Below are 20,399 nucleotides of genomic sequence, written 5' to 3' on the forward strand. Positions count from 1 at the left end.
GATGAAAAAAAAGAAGAATCCTTCAAAAATTTCTGGACAAATGAAAAACACGATTTTTATTTAATTATTCTCAAATCAGAAGAGAAAAATCATGAGCATTTCTTTCCCCGCCCGTTTGAATATAATTCTGAATGAAAAAAAAAATCTTTCACAAATTTCTGGAGAAAAGAAAAACAAATTTTTTTTTTTTACTTCATTATTTTTTATTATTCTCAAATCAGAAGAGAAAAATTGTGAGCATTTCTCCCCCCCCCCTATGCGCGAGAAAGACATCCTTTGAATATAATTTTGGATGAAAAAAAGAAAAAGAAAGAATCTTCCGAAAATTTCTGGATAAAAGAAAAAAATTTTTTTACTTCATTGTTTTCAAACATTTCTTTTCCCTCCTCCTATGCGCTAGAAATACATCGTTTGAATATAATTCAGGATGGAAAAAAAAATCCTTTAGAAAATTTCTGCAGAAAAGAAATTAAAAAGTTTTTACACTCCCTAACAAAAAATCTTTCTGTAAAACGTTTTGCGACTATATCGCATTGAATTTAGAAGAGTTTAACTTGGGTTTTAACATTTTGCTAAAACATTAATCGAAATCAGAAGGAAAAACATGTGTATCACAATCTTTTTCCTCATTAAGCTAAGTGATTTTATTTCTCCTCCACTCCAGTTGAACATAAATTGCCAAGCCCTAACAGAAGCTGACAATAAGAAGAATTTATGTTCTACCATGTTCTGCCCCCTCCTCACACCCCACTCAAAATTAATGAATTTAAAAACAGTTGTACTTGACCTTGAGTCATTATTCCCATTTCCTTGCTGTCACTATGTTAAAAGGGGAAATGGAAGAAATGACAGATAATTTTTTAAAAAATAAGAAAAAGTAGAAAATAACATGAAGAAAAAGGAGTACAGAGATAATAGGAGTTCTGCAGTCCGTGTAGGGAGTACTTGAAGAGATTTCTAAGAATCAAAGAAGAGGAATAAAATTATTAGTTTTTAACTCTCCTGGACTAAGCAATCAACAGACATGATGACTCTTATTGTGAGAAGCTGGTAGTAATGCTCCCCCTGCTTAACAGCCAGATGATAAGAAAACAGGTGTTCAATGAGTCACTCCTTCTCACTGAGCTATGATTGAAAAGAAACAACTATGTAGGGGGTGAGGTAGGGAATGATTGATGATATTTAGTACCTCTCATGACATTGTAGGGAACTAATGATTATTTCTAAAATGATGGTAAAGTAAACATCTTTTAAAAAAGGAAGAAAAATCCTAAAATCTTAGGCTAAATTTTTTTTTTTAATGGTGGGGAAATATATTGATATTCATTCTGGTTTTCCTGTTTTTTGATTTCTGGATAAGAGGTTCTGTACTGTATATATAAACATTTGCGTTATCATATTTGCCACCAACTTGACTAAATGGATCATGGTATATGACAATTAAATCATTAACTAAATTTTAGTAATATTTTTTTTCTTATTTAGGCAACTATTCCTCTAGTTTTTGGCTACTATTTTCATGTTTTAGGCTACTAAAAACAACTATTTTGTTAATTTTTTTCTGTGGCAACCCCGTATTTCACATCCAAAATTATTATTATAAGCTATTTTACACAGTGTATTTACATAGGTAAGCAAACAACTTTCAAACTGTCCAATTTTGAAATCGTTAAAAGGGACAAAATAAAGGCTGCCTTAACATATGAATTTAAATTAGAATCACCACAAATATGTTATGTATGAATAATTTTTAAAAATAAGGTACAATTTAGACATCTCTTTTTAACCAACTTTTATCCATTTGTGTGTATGAGCATTTTTGTAAACAAATGAAGTTTAATCTAAACACTTAATTTTACAAGATTGTGTATTATTAAAGGAAGTGAATTGATTTACTTGGACCCCCACACCACTCAACTCTATAAAAATAGTGGTCCAATGGATGATTCCAGTTACCATTGTCGACATCCCAGCCGGATGAGTTTTTCTCAGCTAGATCCTTCCATTGCTGTGGTAAGGTGGCTTTTAGTACATAATTCTTTTATATATTTTAAGGATCGGATTCAAGAATAAAACAAATTACAAAATTGAAACATATAAGTTTAAAATCCATTACAATACACGCCAGAGCGATTTGTAAAATTCATGTTGATATGAACACTTTTTTGTTTGCATCTCATGGGTGTGGTGGGGGCTCTCTCCCACCCTCTGTGTGTGTGTGTATACATATTAGCATTAAACAGGTCCAAATTTTCTGAACCTTACAAAATAGCAATCAAGAATTCGACTATGCACTTTCAACTTCATAATTCGAATTGTTTTAAAAGTAAATAATTTGTTCCTTCCTCATTCAACGGTATTTTTTCCTATTCTGTTTCACTGTTTTTTTATTTTATTTATTTAATATTCTGTTTGTTGTGACATTTAAAAACCAAGAATCTTTCCATCGGTCTGTAATAGGGATGTATATTTCCAGGAGGGGTAAGGGGTGATTTGGTAGCAGTTTTCACCAGGGAAATGTTAAAGCTTGTTTGAAATAGAGAGATTTACTTATTTTTTTATATTTAGACAGTAAAATTATCTATTTTTTTCTTAATTGTAAACTTCATTAAGTAATAGGGGAATATAAATACTTAGAAGGGTCTGTTTCTCATGCACTATAAAATGAGAGCTCCCCCTCTGCTTCCCGGTTCCTCGGTCCCCGAGAGGGTGTCGCCTTCCGAAGACAATCTGGAAAAATCATTCAAGTGCTTATCACTTTTCACCAATTGTTTTATTTATTCTATTTTAAGTTACTAAACCTCTTACATGAGTATTTGCAGTGTTCGATGAATTCCTTGAATTGTCATGTCACTCTCCCTACATTCATTTGTTAATATATTTACAGGTCTCTTGACAGAATTATAAATTTGCTCTAAAAACATTTATTTTGCTGTTTTGATCTCTTGCTCCCACCTTTTCTAAGAACAGCTCTTTAAAATAAGAATGTTCTCTGATTAAGAAATTGTTGGGGTTTGTGACACAAAGTATATCTAGTCTTAGATGAAAACTTGTTTGACAGGAATTAAAAGGCAATTATTTGAGACAATTCAGTTTAAAATCATGCCCTATTTTCTTGCAAGTGGATAACATTTTTATTTAAAGATCCTCTTTATAAATGTTTCCTTTTTTTGTGAAATTAAAAAAATAAAATAAAAATTAAATTTATTTCCAAAATTAAACAATTATAAACAGTGACTGTGGTAAAATGGGGGGCTCTCTTACCTCCCTGTATATCTGTGTGCATATAAATATTTATGTGCATATATATACATATGTACACATATATACAGTGCCCGCCATCTATTAAAATCACTTTAGTTTTATGCTCTTTTGATTTTATTAAGAGGCGATTCAACATTTGAAGAAAAAAATCAAATTTTTACGATATATTTATTCTAAATGCACACACTTTAAAAGCTGAAATAATGACAGCATTAATGCTTTATTTTAACTAATTTAATTATTTTAATAAAGTAAAACCCTACATGAGATTAAATTTACAAAATTTTAAAAATTAAAAATTAAATTTGTAAAAAACCGATCAATGGTTGCTTGAGTTGCAGTATTTAAAATTAACTTTTCAACATCATTTTAGAGTTTATAGAAGTTTTTATAGTTTTCGATATTTCCTCCTCTTTGTTCTAAAGCTTGTCGCAATACATTAAGTGATTTTCTGACTTCGATTGAAGATGGCACTGATGAGTTTATTTCATCTTCTGAGTCTGATTCCTCCATTTCTTGATTGAAAATAACTTTGCAATTTTTAATGTCTGTAACATTTTCAGAATCAGATTTTTCTCCTGATATTTGCAAGTTATCGTCAATAGCTACATAACGTGAAAAATTCTCGTCCATTTCATTTTCTCCATTGCTGAGAATTTCTTCGAAACAGTTATCAGCTCCATCGCCAGTGCTCAATCCACACTTTTTAAAGCAATTTGATATTGTTTGGGTTGAAACAATGTCCCATCATGAGTTACGAATCGAATGCATTGATTCCAAAATAGTAAGGGATTTCGATAGTTTGTTTGCAGTTAAGAGTTCTGAAGAGCTGTCACAGTCTACGTCACTGATGATTTTTTGAATGACCATTTTTCTGTAATGAAACTTAAATGATCTTATGATTCCCTGATCAAGGGGTTGAATAATAGCTGTTGTGTTGGGTGGCAAAAACACTAATTTAATGTTTTTCAAACGCAAGTCCTCATCAGCAGGGTGCGCAGAACAATTGTCTAAAAGTAAGACAACCTGTTCATTTTTCAGAAGAAATTATGTGAAGATACTAGATGTCATCCATGCGTTATAGCTGTTGGCATAACTGATGGGCAGGTGCTCTACTCCTTTAAAGCATCGAGGTTTTAAACTCTTTCCTATCACTAAAGGTTTTTTTCTTCACAGTTCCTGTCATGTTGCATGTTAGCAGCATGGTTAGTCTTTCCTTTATTTTTTTGCATTCACCAGTCGATTCATTTTTAAACAGCAGCATGTGTTCAGGAAGTGCTCAGAAAAATAATCCTTTTTCATCTGTGCTCTGGTTTATAGTCTTTAATGAGTGTTGGCCACATGTCGTTTACCCAATCGGCGGCAGAGCTAAAATCAGCATCTTGCTTTTCGCCATGCAATTTATGATAGACAATGTTGTTGCGGTCTTTCCATCGGGTTAGCCACCCACCTGTAGCTTTAAAATCAAAAATTCATTCAGTAAAAATAAGATAAGAATTCGACCCCCTGTTTAGTAAGATAGGTTTCTCCAAAGTTCATTCAAGTCAAGGAATTGACATTGATAAATTGATTTCTATGAACTCGCCGCTTACCACCCACATTTTTCCTTAACTCTTACACTATGTATATCGCAGGAAAGTGCTAACCACACCTGTTTCACAGGTTTGTGAATAACTGTTGCTTCTTCTAAAAAAATCTTTAAACTTCAAAAAAATAAAAATTTATAAATAAGAACAAAAAAAAGCTGAAATATTGCACTTTTGATTTATTATGTAGTCAAAATTTTGATTTTAATAAGCTGCGGCATGGATTTTATTGTTGGATGTTTTTAACATGTATTAATATTGTAACGATTTAGTTCTTGCCGATTTTATTTTATAAAGCGGCTGATTTTATTATCTGGTGATTTTATTAGCGACGGGCACTGTATATATATATTCAAGGGGTGATCAAATGAAAAGGTACGAAACGACACGGTGGGTACAAATGTAGACTTAATTCAAAATATATACCATAGGCCTGAGCACAACGATCCCATTGATGAAGAAGCCACAGGATTTCCTTGTTCCCAGAATTCCTGTGGCCGTAACGAGACCCAGTCCTTCACATGGTCCTTGAGTATGTCGTCCAAGTTGAAGCCATTCCCTTTGAGCCAGGTGTTTCTTCAGTGGACCAAACACATGGAAATCGCTGGGCGACATGTCCGAACTATAGGGTGGATGGTCCAACGTCTCCCACTTGAACTTGGCCAGTTCCATGTGCGTGACTCTGGAGACGTGAATTATCATGGAGCAGAACATCACCTCCGTGAATAGCCCCGGTCTTTTGTTCTTGATGGACCTGCGTAGGCGTCCGAGTGTCTCACAGTACACGTCGGAGTTAATGGTTTTTCTGTGCTCGAACTCCACAAGTAGCAGACCTTGAACGTTGAAAAAGACGGTGAGCAACAACTTGCCTGCTGATGCCACGGCTTTGAATTTTTTAGGGGGAGGTGACGACGCATGCTTCCACTGCATGCTGTCCCGTTTTGTTTCTGGCTCGTAGTGATGGCACCGGGTCTCATCACCTGTGACGATCCACTCCAAGAAAGCGGGATCTTCCTGATACCGAAACAGATGTTGCAGTGCTAGCCCTATATGCAGTTCCTTTTGCTGGCTGGTGAGCTGCTTCGGGACCCAAGTGGCACACACCTTCCAATATCGCAGCCTGTCGTGAACAATTGTCCACATGGTTCCATAGCTGACATCCACCTTCACCGCCAACATTCGCAATGTGACACGCCAATCACTTCTCTCGCTCATGATGACAGTGTTTGTTTGGCCTGGTCTCGGGTCATCACTCTCACGGCCTGTACGAAAATGGGCTCTTCATTTTTTGACAGGCTTGTCAGAGACACATTTCTCCCTGTAAACTGTCACCATCCGGCGATGAATAGCAGGAGGTTTCGCAACTTCCGCTGTCAGAAATCGGATAACACCTTGCTGCTCCTCGATTGTCAAATTTTGCATATTGAATGTCATCCTGGACTGCCGCAATTTGGATGTCGCTTTTGATAAGAGCCTTGCTCTCTCCAGCGCATGCGGGCACATGCGCGTGCTCCAATCCCAGTCACAGACTCCAATCGCATCCCGAGTTGTCTTGCTATGTTCTCCCATGGCGGAATGTGCAAATATTTAACTGTTACGTTTTTACGTCGTTTTGTACCTTTTCATTTGATCACTCCTTGTATATATATATATAAATATATATATATATATTCTCATTTTACTGTATTCATATTTATTCTCTACACTGTGACATATGAAACCCAGAATTTTCCCATTGTTCAGTAATACGGACATATATTTCCTTTGCGGGCAAATGTGTAAGGGATTATTTGTTTTGTAGTTTTCACCAAGGAAATATTAAAACTCCCTTAAATTAGAGACGTGTTTTTTTTTAGTTTCAGACTCAAAAATTTTTTTCTGTTTTTTTTTAATTGTAAATTGAACAATACGAATATTGAATCAAAAATTGTAATTTAAATATTTTTAAAATATTTATAAGTTTTAAAGTAAAATAAGAAATTCTTCATGTTTTGAATTTTTTTCCGTTGAATATTTATAGAAATTTATTATATACACTTCCCTAGAATAATGGAAGAGAAATTTTATAAAAAGAACTTAAAGAATTATTTTGTAACTTTACAGATGTTTAGTTCATGTGATTTTTCATAATTAGCAATAAGTGCTGGAATAGTTGAGTGCTTAGTGAAAGTTAGCATAATGAAAAACTCATCTTTGAACTTACAAAGAAATTTTATTAAGGAAGGAAAAAAATATGACTTAAACATCATGTAAACTTTTTTAAAGAGAAAACGTAATTCATTCTACTCTCCACAACAACATTCTACTCTCCACTACTCTCCACAACAGCCAATCGCACCATCCGTTCCATCTATATAAATCTCTTCTGGATTTGTAATATTCTGGAAGTAAAATATTATGCTTTTCTTTAGATTAAACATTTTATCTTTTCTTCAGTAACGATGCCTTTCTCCTGCATCAGAGTGGGAAAAAAATGCTTATGATTTTTCTATTCTCATTTGAGAATAATGAAAAATAGAGAATAATGAAATAAAAAATTTGGTTTTCTTTTCTGTCGAAAGTTTTCATGCAGTTATTACTACTGATTGCCACATAGCTTTTTATATCTTATATTTTTAATAAGATATTATTTATTACAGCAACTGAATCGCGAGATGAAAACATGCATTCTGTAACCCCTTTTGAAGAGTCTGATATGCATTGCCGTCGATCACTTTTTTCGGTTCACAATTCACGCAAGATTTCACGATTTTTTATGTTTTTTTATTGTGATGTTGACTTATAAAATGCAAAAGGGAAACAATTAGTGTGTTATATTCACACAAAATGTGATAACACATAATATTAAAATAAAAAAATGTAACACATTCAATTAAAAAAAAATTTTCTATTTGATCTGATTTATTTATTGAAGTTAACGTTTCTGTTACTTTAAATTAGTTACATGTTTATTTGTTATTTTTAAGTATCTTCAGAAAGATATTAGCGCTAGAGAGGTATGTCGCAGAAAGCCCAAGAAAATTTTGTTAGTGGGTGCATAATGAGGGTAAAAGAAACAGCAATAAATACACATACACTTTATTTGTTTTTAAATGTTCAAAATAAACTTGAAAATAAAGAAATAAAAAAAGTCCAGAAAAGAAAGAAAGCACCCTTTTTTTTTCTTCAGGGTTTTAAATCTTAAACCTTCCCTTCTGAATCAATTTAGTCTTTCTCCCGCTTTCAGTGGTTTTTCGAACTTGCGATTTTTGACTCACCGTTCTTCTTTATTGAACCTTGTTCCTTGAAATGCGTCTGACAATAAAATTTAAAACTTTCCGAGGTTTGGGATGATCTCTGATAAATTACGAAAAAAAAAGTATTTTTTAACACCCAATGCCAGAAAATGAAGAAAAAAAACTTCTAAAATGAATTGATTACTTTATTTTTTATTTTTAATGACTGCATAAAGTTTCGGAAACCCAGAGTAAATATTTATGGAGAAATGCAAATTTTTAAAAGAAATTAATTTTTTCGCCTTGCTTTTTTTTCTGTATAATTTTATAAATATTCAATGGAAATAAACAAAATTTTTGGAACAATTTAAGATTAATTTCGAAATTGGCAATTTAAAATTTTTTTTTTTAAAAACCTGCCCAAGATTCGTATTTAAGCTAGTTCTTTTGTACTGTGCATACGAATTTGGCAACTAATGATAAAAGCTTGAATACCTTAAAAACTTAAAAAGTTTCAAGTAATTTTCTAAGTAGTTCTTTTAAAAAAAAATTTTACTATTAAACAAGATTTATTCAAAATGTGGACATCACCCCCCATAAAAGTATGTTTTCTTTCTATATACCATCGAAGTTTATTTTCCGGACGATTAATCTAACATATTATTTAATTTTGTCTTATGATACTTTTGTGAGAAACAACTGAGCTTTCTTTTTAAAAGTACAAAATCTACTTTTTACGATATTCAAATAAAAAAAATTTTATTAGTTGCTAATTGTGATTCACTACAAAATGTGAAGAAAAACGTTTTTTTTTTATTGCCTGCGCTGTATAAAAGAACTAGCTTAAATATACATATTTTGCACGATTTTTTAATAAAAAAAAATTTAATTGAAAATTTTGTAATTAACAGGGTTGCCGCCTCACAGGGAGAATAGGGAAAACCTGGAAATTATAGGGAATTTAAAAATCCCCTAAAATAAAAGGGAATTTTGAATTTTTCTTTAGAAACTGGGAAAATACATTGAGTTTTGTTTCTTTTAAAAAATGGTGACCACTCAAAGGACAATCTATGGAATATTTAAGGATGAAACTATTTCATTTTCTAGCGCATTATTTATACAGCTGTTCTATCAATTATAACTTGTAGTTTGCAGAATACAGGTCATACGAGAGGTGTTTTTCCTCTTAATATATTGTGTAATATATTAAGTGGAAAAGCATATAGTGTGTATAGGGAATTTTTTCCTCCAGATTTGAATGGCTTTGTCTTTCTTTGTGATGCTTTGGGCATTCCTTTTTGATATTTTTCAGAAGGACAAATTCTTTTTTGATATTGTTTTAGGATCATGAATAGACAGCGGATTATATGCACTAAAAAACGGACAAAATATGCATGCAAATATGCACTAAAAAACTTGAATATATGCTCTTAAAACTGGAAATATGCATTTAAAATAGAAATTAAAAGTTCAACTTATTTAAATACTACTACTTACTTTTTCCAACAAACACAGCTAAAACATTTTTTTGTTAAAAGGAAGAAAATCAAAATATTTCTTTCTTGAATCTACACATTTCTGAAGAAAAAGCCTAAAACTGAAGTATGATAAATGAGAGAAGAAAAATCATCGAATTTTCCGGAAAGATTTTATTAAACTGAATAATTTTTGTTGCAATACACAACTAAGTGTTTTTCCAAATTTTCAAGGGTGAATTGATGTCGTCGGTCATCAAAGATCATTTTGAAAGCAGAAAATGACCTCTCCACGTCAACCGATGTTATTGGACAAAACTTGTACAATTTCTTACTCATTGGTTTTACTTTCTCTGGAGTTCCGTTTCCATTAAGAAAATCATTTATCTTCTTCACTGCTGCAAAACCCAAATTTTTGTTTTGAACGAAACACCATTTTTCTTTTACTTTCTTCCCCCCAACTGAGTCTGGAAGAGCATTGATGCACTGTTGAATTTTTTCAATTTCGGATATGGCCTCAGCCAGGGGAAGACCTCGTGTTTCGAGCTTTGTTATTGCTCCACTTAAGAAAGAAAAATGAGTGTCAATTATGGCCAAGTCCTTCTGCAAAGTGATGTCCTGTAGTAATTCTTTTGTGACATAAACTGAAGAAGCACAGGAACTGTCAAATGCATCTACAACTGACTTTGTTGCATCAAAATTATTAGCGTAAAAACGTGCAGCTTCAATCCTTGTACCCCACCTAGTTATCACAGGCTGTGGAGGTAAGGGCAAATCAGGATACATTTCTTTATACAATTTTATGCGCACAGGTGCCTTGAGAAAAACTTTCTTGATACTAGAAATTAAATCATTCACAGAGGAGAATACTTCTCGAACAGTCTCAGCCAGTCTGTGAACAGCATGAGCCAAACATGTAATATGAAGCATTCTGGGATAAAAAAAATTTCCAGTGCTGCTGCAGATTTGACCATATATGGAGCGGCATCACTGACAAAAATCAAAACATCTTCAGAACCATCTCTATCAGGCCATAATAATCTGATAGAATCATTGACAAACCTTGCTATGATTGACTTTTTCAAGGGCTTTGCTTGCCAGAAAATGTGGTCGAGTAGGAATATTATCCATTTTTCCACAAATAAAATGAGCAATATAGCGACCGCACTTATCTGTCGTCTCATCGACTTCAATCCATATAGGGCCATCTCCAATATCTCGTCGAATATCATCCAGTACTTCGTTATATATCGGTTGAAGGTAGTTCTTTCTTAAAGTCGATTCATCAGGAATGATCTGATTGGTACAATATTTTTTTTAAAAACTGTCTTAAGTTTGGATTATTTAACTTTTTTAAAGGAATATTGCTGCTTACTAAGGCTTTGCGTAAATCACTAGAAAAATCAGTTTCCCTTTTAGCTGCTTGAACAGGAATAGTTAATTAACTTTGAACAAATCCTTTTGTATTCTGCTTTTTCTTCGCGGAGTGAGCATTAGTCTTTATATGTTGATCGATTTAGTACTTTTTTTCACAGGAAATGTGTTTTTGGACAAATCACACAAAATACTATTTCCCCATCAGTCGTAAAGTCCTTCCCATAGTCCGAAATCCATGTCTTCATTAAATTTGATTTAGTCGACTTAATTTTTGGCATATTATAAAATTCAGCTGTCAAAAATCACGTTCGAAGCTTCACTAACTACGTATTCAACTGATGGATGTCGAAACTATCTATCTATGGGATGAACTATCGAAATATGTTAGAATAGCAGCTCTCTCTGAAAATGTATTCACTCCACCTTTTAACTAATCAATCACAGGAAAGGGAGGTCATTTTCTACCTACCACAGAAGCCTTATTTTTCCCACACAGATTGACAATTATTTATTCCCGGAAAAGACATCCCTTCATAGAATATCTGACCATCCCTTTCTGAGGTTTCTATGACGAATGTCTGTTTGGGTGGGCCCTTTGTACCCCCTTCCTGACACACACCTCATTTCTACATCTTTTTCACGCGATTGCAATCACTTCCAGCAACATCAATCCAGCTGACCCTTTCAGGTGATAAAGAACGACAAAACAAAATTTAAAGCGTTCCTTATGCTAACATAAAAAGAATAGTGATATGGTTTTAGGAGGAAAAAGCCATAAAATGCTGAAAATGTGCATTTATAAGAGCAAATATACCTTTTTATGCATTTACAGTACACTCTCGATTTTCCGTTCGTCGATTATCCGGTTTGCGGATTATCCGTGCTCATTCCGGAGTCACACAAAAAATATAAAGAGAAACATTTTCAAGATTAAAAAAAATTGACTCATGAAGTTATAACAGTACCAAATTTTTGGAAAGCAATATTCGTAATTAGATTGCAGTATATGGAATATCAGCAGCATTGTCAAAGGTAAAATTGTCTACGTTATCACGATCGTGGAGAAAGATCATACCGCTTGATGAACAATCTTCTTCAGATATTCAAGAAGATTATGTTAACAGTATTCTTGAACAAGCAAAAGAAATCTAAGGTTTCGAAATTCTTGATGAAGAAAATTTAGAAGATTGGTTTCAAAGTGATGCATGTGGGCCTAGCTTCCAGTATTTGACAGATGAAGACATCGTTATGTTGTTAAATCAAATAGTGATGATAGAAACTGATGCAGAAGATGTAGTGAATGAGGGAAATACAATTTATGCTTCTCTTCAATCTGTGGAAACTTTGTTAGATTATATGGGAGGATTTGATTACGGTGACATTACTGCGGTTCGTAAAGTATGTGTCAATATATGGCGCATTACACATTTTTTAAGCATCAAATGTTGAATGGAAAATTACTAGTTTGGTTTTATACAGCAACAGAAATTTTTATATTTTTTGTCTTGATATTGATTTTTTCTTTAATAAAAAGGAGCTTTCGAATTATCCGTGTTTTTCGATTGTCCGTGCGATCTGTCCCGGTGATTAACCCGGATAATCAGGAGTGCACTGTATATGCACAAATAGCAAAAAGTGCTGAAATATGCAATTGCATATGCACATATGCAATTGCATATTATCTGCTGTCTAGTCACAAATCTTATCGATGAGAAACGATGAGAAATTTTACAGTAAATAAAATTACTTTTGTTCTGTATTCAAGTAAAAAATAAGTGAAGTGCCATATTTTTAAATTAAGAAGTATGTATAAGCATTTGCAAACCTGTTTTTATGAACACTCTGTTTTGTAATGAGCAAATATTATGGTCCCTCTGCATTCGGTGTTAATGCACTGCACTGTATTTTCAATAAAAACAAATTGTTTTCTTCATTTCAAGTGTTTGATTTTTTCCCTAGTGTTTTTACCTTGAAAACGAAGAAGATTTTAACCAGTGGTGTACAGAGGCACAACAGGTAATATTTTAAATGTTTTTATTTGAAGCAACTATTCAAGCACGTATTGCATAAAAATTATGTATAAAAACACAATTTTTTATACACTTTTCTTTAATTTTACTCACACTAAAGAAAGGCATACAGAAATTGATAATAAATGATTTCAGGCTTTATTAGAACCTGAAAGAGATGCAATCTTTGAAATTTTGGAAGAAAAACCTCCAATGTTGCCTTATGCTGATGTTGACAGTTATGATGAATGCTGTAAGTTGTCTCTTCACTCTTTTGAAATTTCTAAATAAATATAATTTTCTCTTATTTATTACCAAAAACTTATATAAATTGCACCGTGAATTAGTCGTTACTAGGATTACATTATATGATAATAAAAGAAATACTAGGTTACTAATAGCAACGTAGTATTTCTTTTATGAAATAATTTAAATGACAAAGGTCAAGTTATCTGGAATGTCAATTTATCCGAGGGTACTGCGTTTTTTAAATGAATCAAATAGGACGCTTGCCAGTTCCCCAATCAAGCCAATAATTTACAGAGGTTTCTGTACAGAAATCTGAAAGGGGTTTTCCATTTAGGTAGATGTTCATAATTGCGTTTGACGCTTCTTGTTTAAGACCTGTACGTAATGTGTTTTTTTTTTTTTTTAGTTCATTGCTGAAAAGCCCCTTTCAATCACTGCAGTACTCCCAGACAGAGAAAGCATCCATTCCACCATGCGCAGTATGTTGCTCGATTTCTATATTAGAGGGTCATAGACTCTTATAGGATAACAAAAATTGAAAATGTATCACGAACATTAACGGAAAAATGACCGTCCGCGCGGACGTCAGATTCGAGAATTAATTGTCCGCGGGGAATTTTTAACCGCCGTGGAAGGGCGATTTTTCAAGCCCTGATTGGGACCCTATTCACATTCCTCTATAATATTTTGAGGGTATCTAAATCCGTTGAAAATAAAAGTATGTTTATTCGGAGATCTTTGTGTGCAAGTATGCCATTATATAGTCCTAATATTAGATCAGTATACATTGTCATCATCATAGTTGGCCAGACAGCACAATGTGAGCCAATGCCTTCCTCTTTCTCCATAACGACTTCCGATTTATCTTGGAGTGTAATAAGTTATATATTCTTCATATAATGGGTGGAATGGGCATTCTGTGAATATCTAAGGATATATTCTATTAACTGCTTCCCTGATTATCACGAATTAACTCGGTTATGTATATATTGTAAATATTTATTATGCGGAGTAAACTCAGGCATTCTTCTATTATGTTTTGTTTTAAGTCACTTTTGGAAGCAAAACAAAAAAAAATAATATTGATTGGAAGTTTGCCAATACTTGTTTGGGGAGTTTTGCTATTTGTGGGACTGCAGACAGGTTTTGTACAATTGTATATATGCGATGGTGGATGAATTTACATAAAAGAAAGAATTAAAAAAATGATGTTCGCTAGCAAAAGTAATGCAGATCATGTTTCAGATGATGAAGATGTGAACCTATACAAAGACTCATATTTAACTTTTTTCATTGGCCCGAAATAATTTGGGATTGTAAACTGATGATCAATTAAATATTATTTACGCATAAAAGATATTAAAATTTCAACTTAGAACTTGCGTATTATGTTTCGTTTTAGTTCCTTGCATTTATTAATGAAATTAAAAAAAAAAAAAAATATGTTGATTTTTTTCCAAAAAAAAAATAGGTAAGGAGAGCGGGTTTTCTCTTTCGATTAGGTAACAGAATAACTTGCTTTTTTATGTTAATATATACTTTGAAGTACTTGTGAAAAAAAATGCTTTGACAATTATATCCTGGTTCAGGACAGCAATAAATGTCAAAACAACTTCAAAGATCATATGTTTTTACTCAAAAGTTACCTTTCACAAAAATAGCAGAATAAAATTTTCTAACAAGAAAAGTAAAATTTATTTTTAAAAAAAGAAATTTATTCATAAGCTGAATGTAAACAGGATTTTTAAATTATCTATACTTTATGGTCATGGGTCACAACTACCTGTCATGGCTAATTCTAGGGGTTTTACATTTAATGTGTGGTAATTTCTCAATACCTTTTGTTGTAAGTCAAGTGATTGCTTCATTTTTCCTTTTCGAATTTTTTTTTCTTTACCATGTCGATTTTTGCCACAAATAATTTGCAAAAGTGTCCTTTTCACATTGTTCAACGTTTTCGCAATTCTTTTAACCACAATCCATTTCGGCATACCGCCGATCCATAGCGTGTGATGGCTTGTGGGTTCACATGTGCGTCTATTAAGCTGGTTCAGTGAGATTCTTGCACTCTCGACCAACTCTGCTACATTTTGCAAGATATTTCAAACTTCATTTTCCACCCTCTGATATCAAACCGAAAAATCTCTCAATCTTTTTATAACGGCTAATATAATCGCGAAAAGAGTTCTTTTTCAGAAACTACTTATTTTATCATGATCATGTAAAGAGAATTATTTTGTGCTTAAAAATATTTTTTTAAGTGCTTACTTAAACAGTGTTTGTTGAAAGATTAAGCTATGCAATTAAGGGTTGCAAATAATCATATAAGCAGGAAAAAAGATTTTGCAAACAATCATTTATCAGGAATTTGGAAACAAAGTAGCTGAAATAAATTCATAATGTGATGTCTCTTTTAAAAAGAAAGTCAACAGTTGTTATTACAATATATCTGCATGTCTTGCGAGTAATTTACGTTGTACAAATTTAGATTTTTTAAGAAAATTATTGTTCAATAAATTTGACTGCAAAGTGATTTCTTAAAAAGTTACTTCTGTAGTAAATCCAGCCACCCTGACTCCTAAGTCTTCCTCTTGTAACTATTTTTATAACCGTCGTTGAACAGCTGACCCCCTTTTGGGTTTACAATTACTGATGTTCAATTCCGTAGCCTTGTAATTTTGAACCCAATCCAGAAGACAAGGGAAGTACTGGATCAAGTATTGGAAGAAATTGTGCCTTAGTGAAGGTCTTTTTGATGGAACCAACGTGCATTTGCATTGCACGAAGAGGAAAACCATGAAGACCCCTCACGGTTAGCCGGACCGCGAAAGGTGATATGTCTACCATTGATGATATTTTACGTTGGCCCGAGGCAGGTGTATATCGACCAGCCATCTCGAAACCACATCATTGGAAGACGAACACTCTATCCACTGAGCCACCAATCAGCATTCATCTGAACAGAACAAGGTTCCAGGGTATATTATGATGTGACTGATGTGAAAAAAATAATATTTGGCATTGTCGAAATTGAATTTATGTCTAAGATTGCAGCAGTTGATGATTTTTTCGTATTCTTGATAACAGATATATCTATCATGCTCCTTAAGTCTATATTTTAAAGCGTGTCTAATAAGTCAAATGTAGCACTGATCTGCACCCGACTCACACCGACTGCAGTGCTGATGTGAAATATCCTCTGTGGTAGATGGATCATGGGTTAGAGTTCCCTTGCCGTCAGGCTAATTGTGGGAGGTTTTCTTCTCCACGTAACACAAAAGCGGGTCAGTTCTGTCAAAAAATTCTCCACAAAGGCAAAATGTCTCCCAATGCTTGATCCAGGAGCTCCCTAGTCTTTTGTATTGGGTTCAAAATGACAAGGCTACGGAGTTGAACATTAGTAGTCGTAAACCCAAAAAATTGGGTCAGCTGTTCGATGACGGTTATAAAATAAAATGTCTCATTGATAAGGAATATGGTAAAGGCCCCAACGATATTATGATCTTTAAGAGACTTAATTTTGTTAACTAGCCTTTTTTTTTCACCTTTATTTTTACATTTTTCATGGACAACTTTACGTTTCCAATCACGTTTGATATGTCTAGCAACTCTTGAAAATCTGCGCCTGTTTTTGAACGCTCAAAACACGTCACCTGTTATTTCCGATCGGTACACTTTTGATACCGAGTAATGTTGATGTTATTACTTGAAAAGGGCAACCTTCATCACCCATAATTGATTTGACAGTATGCAGCAACGTAGCACCGTTTTTGTTTTAAAAAAATTCCAATTTCAAAAATTAAAAATTTCAACAACCATTTTAGTAAAGATCAAAACTAAATAAATACTTAACGCATAAGACTATTCAAAACATAACAAAATGAATAATTACTATGGTGTTGCCAATACTTAGATTATCCTGCCACAGAAGAGAAAGAAACACTTTATATTTTTCAAGAAAGTACCATTTTGTAGCTTTAGAAGTGTTCAGTTTATGTGATTTTTCATACTTTGCAATGAAAGCTTGCAGAGGTTTGAGAGACCAACAATAAATTACAAAAGAGCACCAGAGGATCAAAGCAATTACATTTGGTTGTTATTTGCAATATCTGCATAAAATTTCAAAAATCTAGCTTTAATATTTATTGAGGTATGAACATTTTTATTGGAAATTAATATTTTTTTTTGTCTTATGTTTTTCTTTTGTGCTTTGCAATTAACGAGCTCTACATTTCATGTAATGCATTAATTGTATCTCACTGTTAACAATTTTCTGTATGCTAATAGTATTATTATTATTATTTTTATATATTTATTTACTTATTTATTTATTTTTATCTTGTAACCGTTGAAAATACTGTAATTATGTTCTTCAGAAATGATTTTCGATTAATTTATTGTTCAAAATTTTGTCAAATTTTCTAACTATTCATGTTTTAAGTTTCCTCTTGTTTGTGGATTTTTCTTTACGGCTGCCTCGTCATAACTCTTCTTTTTGAAATTGTATCTGTTTTCATAGGCTTTGGACAAATTCTGGTACTTTTCATCATCACAATTTGTTTGTTACCTTTTTTCAATGTTTTTTTTTTTTTAATTGATGCCTTGCCTATATTGTTTGAACACTCAAACTCCTAAATTCTATTTCTGAGTAACTACTATTGTTAATTTTAAGATTTCACTAAATTCTTTGAGGCCTTCTGGTGTTGCCATGGATCGCCACCAAGCCTACCTTTTTGAATCCTCTTTTTCTTTTGCTGAGAGGCCACAGATGCGCACTTAGAGTCTACAGTATTCTCCGGATGCCCCCTGACGGAGGCAGGACGGGGTTAAGCTTTGATTGATTATGTTTTTCTTTCTATAACTTTGAAAATACTCAGTAAAATTTTAAAAACAAATTGGGAGCATTTGGAAAATTTAAAAGAAATTTGTTGGAAAATATGCAAGATACGAGTATTTAAAGTAGTTTTTTTTATACTGTGCATGCTTGGAAAAAATTCAAAATTATTTTTCATAGTTTTGTAGCAAATTGTATTTGGCAACTAACGAAAAAAAATCTGATTTAAATACCTTAAAAACGAAAAAAGTTTCCAGCAATTTCCATAAGCAGTTTTTGTATTTTTTGAAAAAAAGCTAAAAATGATCAGCGTCTTTTTTGTTTTTGTTTATGCAAATTTTATTATGTTGTGTAACAAATTACACTACATCAGAATAATCGAATAGCAAGAAGTAAATTTCATCTGTGAAAAACCTCTTATCATTTTGAGCTTTCTTTAAAAAACCCAAAAACTGCTCATAAAATTGCTTGAAACTTTTTACCTTTTTAAGATATTTAAATCAGATTTTTTTTTCCTCCATTAGTTGCCAAATATGATTCACTAGAAATTTATGAAAAAAAAAATTTCAATTTTTTCCGCGCATGCATAGTGTAAAATAACTTCTTTAAATACTGATATCTGGCAAATGTTTTTCAAATTTTAAAATAATTTTGTATTTAATTTATTTATTGCCCTAAAACTTTTTTTAACACTCTTACTGAATATCTTCAAAGTTATAGAAAGAAAATATAAGACAAAAAAAAAAATTAGTTTTTTATAAAAGTGTTCATACCTCCATAAATATTAAATCTAGATTTTTGAATTTTTATGCAGTTATTGCAAATAACTAAAGTAATCGATAGAAGTTACGAATTAATTGCGTGATTTTCTGATATAGGGTATTCAAAAAAAAATTTTTTTGGTAATTTATTATAGGTCCCTCAAAGCTTTACAAACTTTATTGCAAAGTATGAAAAATCACATCTAAAGTTACAAAATAATCCTTTAAGTATTTCTTGAGAAATTTTTTAAAAAAATGTCAACAACTGAAAGTATTTCTTCCATTATTATAAGTGTTTCTTCCACTGATGACATTATTTATTAGAGTCAGAGAATAAAACCGAATTTTATTTATTTTTCTGCAATTATCAAAAAAAGTTTTAACTGTAAATCATAAGTAATAAAGTTATTGACTTCAGTTTATTTATCTATGCTAAATGCACTTGACCAGTAGGCCCACTAAAAAAAGCACTCCGAATTTGAGATGGATAGATGGCCTAGAAAAAGACCTTTTGGCCTTAAAATCTAAAAACTGGAAAACACTAGCAGGAAAAAGGTTATCCTGGAAAGAACTTATTGAGAAGGCCAAGGCCCACCCTGGGCTGTCAAGCCATTGATGATGATCATGAAATACACTTTATGCATTGATGTTTTTAATTTTTATTTTTAGGTACAAGTCTTGATGATAAAGATAGATTATATACATCTGATGATGAATTTGAGCTTCTAATGTAATGGTGTGTGTCTTTCTGTAATTTTGAATGAAAATTTAATAAACATGTCCAACATTTGTGACAAACCTAAAGTATTGTAAATAAAATTTAATGATTATATATATATATATATATATATATATATATATATATATATATATATATATATATATATATATATATATAATGTACACAGGGGTAGGACGAAATAATGGAAACACTTTGATACTAAGAAATTTTTTGATATTTCTCAAAAATTTCTTAGAGAATCAGTTTATAAATTTAGAAGTGATGAGATCTTGCGATATCTCCTACATTCAATGAAGTTTAAAGCTTTTTGAGATTTCAGGGACTGAGAATAAATTACAAACGGGGAAAAAAATTTTTAAACACCCTATGCCGAAAAATGTAGCTAAATTTTATAACTTGTCACAATTACTGTGGTAATTATTTGCAATAATTGAACAACATTTTGTAAACCTAGCTTAAATATTTATGGAAAAATGGGTGTTTTTAAACGAAATAAAATTTTTCATTATAACTTTATAGATATTCATTGGAGTTATAAAAAAAAAAAAAAAAATTGAAGCCATTTAAGATTACTTACAAAATTTTCGATTTGAAATTTTAAAAAGAATCGTTAAAAACTGCACAAGATATTTGTTATTTAAAGTAGTTCTTTTCTTCTGCCCGTGTGTAGAAACTTTTTTAGAAATTCTTAAATTTGTAGTGATTCATATTTGGCAACTAATAATAGGAAATCCGATTTGAATATCTTAAAAGTTTCATGCATTTTCTAAGAAGTTTTTTTACTTTTGAAAAGAAAACTCAAAATAACAAAGGGTTTTCCACAAATTTCATTTTGTACAATTAAACACGTTTTAGGAAAAATGACGTAGTTGGGGATCATCCCCTAT

At 32.1% G+C, this 20,399-nt stretch overlaps 1 protein-coding gene across 2 annotated transcripts in view; it reads left to right on the forward strand.

Annotated features, from left to right (window-relative positions):
- The window catches only part of LOC107445529 (cysteine protease ATG4B), a 55,992-nt gene extending 36,418 nt beyond the window's left edge, over nucleotides 1–19,574 (forward strand). For both annotated transcript variants that reach the window (XM_087152569.1, XM_087152568.1), the window contains exons 10-13: nucleotides 1,880–2,013; nucleotides 12,877–12,933; nucleotides 13,083–13,179; nucleotides 19,440–19,574. In XM_087152569.1, the coding sequence (XP_087008695.1) occupies nucleotides 1,880–2,013; nucleotides 12,877–12,933; nucleotides 13,083–13,179; nucleotides 19,440–19,504 (353 nt within the window). In that variant the 3' untranslated portion in view covers nucleotides 19,505–19,574. The remainder of the gene's footprint in view (nucleotides 1–1,879; nucleotides 2,014–12,876; nucleotides 12,934–13,082; nucleotides 13,180–19,439) is intronic.
- The last annotated feature ends 825 nt before the right edge of the window (nucleotides 19,575–20,399 follow it).

The sequence above is a fragment of the Parasteatoda tepidariorum genome, chromosome 1 (genome assembly GCF_982258835.1).
Source record: "Parasteatoda tepidariorum strain Cologne lab strain chromosome 1, Ptep-v5.0, whole genome shotgun sequence".
In the NCBI taxonomy this organism is placed as follows: Eukaryota; Metazoa; Arthropoda; class Arachnida; order Araneae; family Theridiidae; genus Parasteatoda; species Parasteatoda tepidariorum.